Source organism: Elephantulus edwardii, unplaced genomic scaffold (assembly GCF_000299155.1).
Source record: "Elephantulus edwardii isolate Elephantulus edwardi_28Jun2011 unplaced genomic scaffold, EleEdw1.0 scaffold00243, whole genome shotgun sequence".
Classification (NCBI taxonomy): domain Eukaryota; kingdom Metazoa; phylum Chordata; class Mammalia; order Macroscelidea; family Macroscelididae; genus Elephantulus; species Elephantulus edwardii.
The window spans coordinates 592,113-598,073 of record NW_006399993.1 but is presented as its reverse complement, the minus strand read 5'-3'; the positions used below and the strand labels follow the sequence as shown (position 1 = coordinate 598,073).

Below are 5,961 nucleotides of genomic sequence, written 5' to 3'. Positions count from 1 at the left end.
TTAGGATCAGGGTTAACCTTCCAATCTTGGCAGACTGATCCCAGAACCCAAGGTGATTCCAACTCTACGCTAGTCCTGTTAAGTGAATCGATGAATGAGTGAGTGGATACATAGATCCAGGAGCCTTACACCCTAAGCTGTGGTCAAGACAGGCCACTTTCTGGGAAGAGACAGGATCTCTTGGGAGTGAGATGAGTGAGGCTGGGGTTTTCCAACAGGGTGAAGTCCAGCATCCCTGTCTCAAGTCCCCTCTCCTTCTTGCCCATATGCAGGCGGATGACGCGATGCAGCACTACGGGGTGAATGGCTACTCGCTGCATGCCATGAACTCGCTCAGTGCCATGTACAACCTCCATCAGCAGGCAGCCCAGCAGGCCCAGCATGCCCCCGACTACCGGCCGTCTGTGCACGCACTTACGCTGGCTGAACGTTTGGCTGGTAAGGGCCCTGGGGATGGGTCGCTGGGGTCTGGGAACCAGGTCTGGGGAATGAGGTGTGAGCAGATCTTTGGGGGTTGTGGGAGGAGTGAAAACTGGGAAGGTTTACTCTGGTTCAGAAAGATCCAGACTATTTAGCAAAACAGAGAGATGCAAGTTCAAATCCAAGCATGGACATCCAGAACAATCCTTGTTTGCCAGACTCTGTTGAGACCTGGAGCTACCCCGGGGCTGCACATTCTCCTGATAGACTTGTGAGTCTATCATTCATTCACTCTCTCTCATAGATGAGGAAACAGAGGCAGGAAAGTCATAAAGGGTGTTACAAGTGGGACATAGCTAGAAGAGACCCAAGGTGCCCAGGGAAGGCTAGTTCAGGCACAGGGGGTGGTTAAGGATAAGTTTCTATGTACTGAACATCTATTATGTGCCAGGTAGCATGTGAGGCTCACTGTACCCATGTCTTGAATCATTAAATCCCTAAATCATCCTTATGAGGGGAGAGTGTTCCTATAGACGAGCTGACTTAGGCTCAGAGAGGCTAAGTGTGGGCTGGAGGGGAAGAAGGAGAGTGAACATGACACTCTTACTAAGAATATGCAGATCTGTAGACAATGCTCAGCCACCTCTCTTCTCTGAACTTCAGTTTCTCCATTTATCAGAAGGAGGCAGTGACGTCCACCAAGCATGGGGTGGTTGGGATGACATATGCAAAGTGTTGCACAGAGCGTGGCATATATAGTAGGTGCTCAGAAGTCATTTTTCCTCAAGGCCTAGGGTCGGTGTTTAAGAGGGAGCTGCAGCATGCAAGCTCTCACTGCTTTAACTGGTTGCTGCCCTGTCCTGATAGTTTCTCACTGGGTGTGATAGGATTTGACAGCATAGGGTGAGGAGTTTGATTTTTTGATTAATGTTACCACCCACCCCATCTTGTCCTAGTTCTGGACTGGTGCACCCAGCCCAGTGCCACCAGTCCATAGAGGACACCAGGGCACTTACTCCCAGGGAGACCTGATGCCGATGAAGAGTAAGTATGGAGCAGCCACTAAGGGCTCAGACATCAGGGCAGCAGGATCAGCTGGTGCAATCTGAGAGGGCACCTGCAACCATGAGATTGCCAGGCCTTAACAAGGCAGGACAAGCAGAGTGGACCAGCATGCACGAGCATAGAAGGAGATACTTCTGCTCCTTGAGCTCTGCCAAGTTTCTGAACATGGCTCAGGGCCTAAAACGGAGGCTCTAGTTTCCTCATTTAGTCCTAGCGATAGGAAAACTGTCCTACCCCAGTTATGGCTGTTTCCCTGGTATTCAGTGAATTTCTCGTGTCCAGCCTGGTGGTGACATTGACTCCTGACAGTGTTCCAGGATTCAAGGACCCAGAGCTCAAATGAAAAGAGTCAGGGGAGAAGATGCACTTTTGCCTTTGTGGGGGCAGAGGAATCTGAATATTCAACTCAACCGTAATTCTGATTCTTAGGAAGGAGCGACATGAGTTCCTGGTGGGCTTTTAGACAGAGTTTTTACCTTAGGTTTTACTAATGTTATTAAACAGTTTGTCTTTCAGTATCCATGCTACCCAGATGCATGGCTGAGAAGTCCACACCCCCACCCTTACCCTCCAGTACCCAGCAGATTTTGTGGTTAGGGTTCAGTCCAGACTAGAATTAGGGTCAGTGTGTGAGGGATTCAGGCTCCAGTCTCTTCCTGTTAAGGTTTACAGCCTCACTCAGAAACCCACCAGATGTCCCTGAGTCAGAGTGACTCAGTAACACTGGGTTTTAGGTTCTTTTAACTGAAGAAGGGACCAAGCAAGCTCAAAATCTGAGGCTTCAAATACCCAGTTGCCTTCCTGCCTACCCACTTTTAGGGTAATGTGGGAGACTCTCGAATGCTTGCACTCTGACAGCCCTACACAGATAAGGAAATAGCCTTAAGCACAGACAACCCCAGATCCTCGTGTGTGGTGGTGGGCGGTGGGGAGAAAGGTTATGCCCGTGCTCTTCCCGATTAGGTGGACAGAAAGGCTAGACAAGTGTTTATTCTGGGTGATTTTCGTGTGACCAGACATGAAGGCAAGACTGCAGTCAATGGTGCGTCACCCATGTGCGCCTTCCAAGCCTTAGTGCCTAGAAACTGAACTGTGTATTCTCTCCTTGGGGAAGCAGCCATTGGATCAAAACTAAGTTCATCTTTCCTGAGTTCTGGGGTTCATAAGACACAGGAACAGGAGCCTCAGGTTCTCCTAGGCCAACTGTAATGACAAGCTCTGCACCTGGAGCACAGAGACTCAAGTACCGGTTCTTGCAATGTAGTGAATTCTGTGATCAGTTAGACTTCCTCTGTCTAGACCTTAAAGATAAGTATCAGTTCATAGCCTGGCTTCTTACTGGCCAGGGTTTAGTAGTCTCACATTGAAGAGGTCTTAGTATCCAGAATCTAAAGGCCATGGGGTATTAGAATCTTTGTGACATGGATTTATACTTTCTTAGTATTATGTAATCTCAGAATATTATCCTGTAGTGTCCTCAGATTTTAAATGATTTGAGGTCAAATGCCCAGACCACCCAATTCCAGATAAGCCAGCTCCCCTCAAGGCACTTCTTTTTTTTTTTTTTTTCATGGTTGATATTTTATTGGTCAGGGCACTTTTTATGATGATGAGTTACACCTCTGTAGCCCTGGCAGTGGGCAAGAGAGGAGAGAGACCATGAAAATCCAGTCACTCAAAGAGGGGTGGGTGCTTTTAAGGTTCCAGCACCATCAGGACTCTGGGTGTCTGCAGGGTAATAGTAAAAATATATTTCCCATAATTAAATGGGCCCCCTCTCCTTGCCCTCCAACGGCTGTACATTTCAAGACATCATCTTGGAGGCCCGCTATGGCTCCCAGCATCGCAAACAGCGTCGCAGCCGCACGGCCTTCACTGCCCAGCAGCTCGAGGCCCTGGAGAAGACTTTTCAGAAGACTCATTACCCAGACGTGGTGATGCGTGAGAGGCTGGCCATGTGCACCAACCTGCCTGAAGCCCGGGTGCAGGTAGGGCTCACTTGTCCTAACTAGACCTTATAGATAAGCACCAGCCCTTCAGTTTAACTCCCTATTGCCCAGGAGCAGGGCTTTCAGCCCTTGGTGCAAGGTGCAACTGATAGCCTATGAATGCCCTATATGATAGGAGGGGAGTTTTGGAAGAGATGCAGGTGTTAGCTTCCTGGGGTGTTGCTTATTGTAGAAGCAGGTTATCATATACATCCCCTCTGCTGCATCATTCCACTCCTTTCCTTCTCACCCTCTGCCCTCATCCATTGCACTCTACCCCAGGTTTGGTTCAAGAACCGCAGGGCCAAGTTCCGGAAGAAGCAGCGCAGTCTGCAGAAAGAGCAGCTGCAGAAGCAAAAGGAGGCTGAGAGTTCCCACGGGGAAGGCAAGACTGAGGCCGCAACCCCAGATGCCCAGCTGGACACTGACCAGCCCCCTAGCTTGTCCAGTGGCAATGCCCCTGCTGAGCTTCACCTGAGCCTCTCTGAGCAGTCTGCCAGTGAGTCAGCCCCTGAGGACCTGCCTGACCGAGAAGAGGAGACCCGGGCAGTAGCTGAAGATCCCAAAACTGAGAAGAGCCCTGGAGCTGAGAGCAAGGGCCTGGGCTGCAAGAGGGGCAGCCCCAAGGCAGGTGAGTCCTGAGGGTCTACAGGAGGACCGGGGCAAACAGCCAGGGACTGGTCCCAACAGAGCTCTGGGAAGCTGAAGTGAGTGAGTTAGACCAGAGGAGAGAGTCAAAATGACCATTAGAAAGTATTGAGCCAAGTCAGAGTCCTAGGGGTCGGTGTCAGAAATTCACCCTTTAGTTGTTGAATCAATAGTAAGATTTAGGAAACTCTGCCGAAGGGAGCTGAGTGGCAGGGGAGGGGCACTAGGTGGCTCAGGGGAAAGGCTGTTTATCATCACGGTGGCACTGATAACTTGGGCTCAATTACCAAATCAACTTAAAGGTTAGTGGGTGTTTAGGACCCACCCAGCAGGGCTGCAGAGGAAAGGCCTGGCACTTGGCTTCAGTAAAGATTATGGCCAAGAGCACACGATTGAACAGTTCTACTCTGTACATGTAGTGTCACCATGAATTGAAAGTGGCTTGGCGGCAGCAGGCTTTTGTGTGTGTACGTGTGTCTGGAATGTCTGTTTCCTGATTTTGGCAACCAAGACAGACATACTAGCGCACATGGTGTGAATAGACTTAGACTTGTGTTTCCCAGAGGACAGAGAGATGATACCTCAGACACAGACCCCATGGACAGGGTGAGGAGGAAATGGTAACCATGGGCAAAAGATGAGAAAGGGGAAGTGACAGCCCTTGAAAAGAAAAAGGAGCCCCAGAGAGCCCCCCCCCCACCCGACAAAGCCTTGGGGATCTGTTAAAGTCCCTGGAGCTCCCCCAGAAAGCCTGAGTCCTTCACTCACATGGTGCCCTGAGACCTGATAGTTGAGCGGAGGGATCATCTCCAGGCAGGCCAGTCCTGAGTGCTTGGTTCTTGGTTCTTTGCTTTCAGACTCCCCAGGCAGCCTGGCCATAGCTCCTGCAGCCCCTGGGGGCAGCCTGCTGGGTCCCTCCCACTCCTACTCCTCATCCCCGCTGAGCCTCTTCCGCCTGCAGGAGCAATTCCGCCAGCACATGGCAGCCACCAACAACCTGGTGCACTACTCTTCCTTCGAAGTGGGGGGCCCGGCCCCTGCTGCCGCCGCTGCTGCCGCCGCCGCTGTTCCCTACCTGGGTGTCAACATGGCCCCCCTGGGCTCACTGCACTGCCAGTCCTACTACCAGTCCCTGTCAGCAGCCGCTGCTGCCCACCAGGGGGTATGGGGTTCCCCATTACTGCCCGCACCCCCTGCAGGCCTTGCACCTGCCTCTGCCGCACTGAACAGTAAAACCACGAGCATTGAGAACCTGCGGCTTCGAGCCAAGCAGCATGCTGCCTCTCTGGGACTTGACACGTTGCCCAACTGACTGCCTGGCCACCACCCAGCCAGGGGTCTTGGGTCCTCTAACCCCATGGTATCCCAGATGGCTTGTGAGGAGTTCACTCTAAGAGGCCAGGGGTGGTAGGGCCTGGAGTCGGGCTCCCCATTCCCCTCCCTGACCACCCCAGCCTGAGGTGAAGCCCACACCCTCTGCACCCTCTGCATGGCCCTGCTTGGACCCCACGGAGGCCAATAGGGAGAAGGGGAGAGGCTGGGGGAGTGGGAGGCTCTCGCTGGCCAGATCCTCACTTCAGCATCCCCTCCTCCCTCTCCTCCTTCCCCTCTTGCCCTCTAGTAAGTAAGTTGATGTGTGGAATGTGAGATATAAATATAAATATATAAAGCTATATTTTCAGGCATCTGCCTGCCCCAGGCCCCCTACCCACACCTCCTGCCCTCCATGCCCGCCTCCACATGCAGCTTCCACATCCTTTCTCTTTTTTCCCCTTGACCTCACGCCATCTCTGCCCGGTCCGCTTTCCCCTCTCTCCCTTTCTATCTTCCTTACCCTAAA

General features: G+C 52.0%; 1 protein-coding gene across 2 annotated transcripts; it reads left to right on the top strand.

The window, feature by feature from the left end:
- Positions 1–275: 275 nt before the first annotated feature.
- DMBX1 (diencephalon/mesencephalon homeobox 1) lies at positions 276–5,433 on the top strand. Of its 2 annotated transcripts, none has more exons than XM_006898976.1 (4): positions 276–438; positions 3,295–3,473; positions 3,756–4,104; positions 4,979–5,433. In XM_006898976.1, the coding sequence occupies exons 1-4, from the start codon at positions 285–287 to the stop codon at positions 5,431–5,433; spliced, it is 1,137 nt and encodes a 378-aa protein (XP_006899038.1). In that variant the 5' UTR covers positions 276–284. The 2 variants fall into 2 exon arrangements, with proteins under 2 accessions (XP_006899038.1, XP_006899037.1); XM_006898975.1 differs by having other exon boundaries at positions 285–436; positions 3,278–3,473.
- Positions 5,434–5,961: the final 528 nt, after the last annotated feature.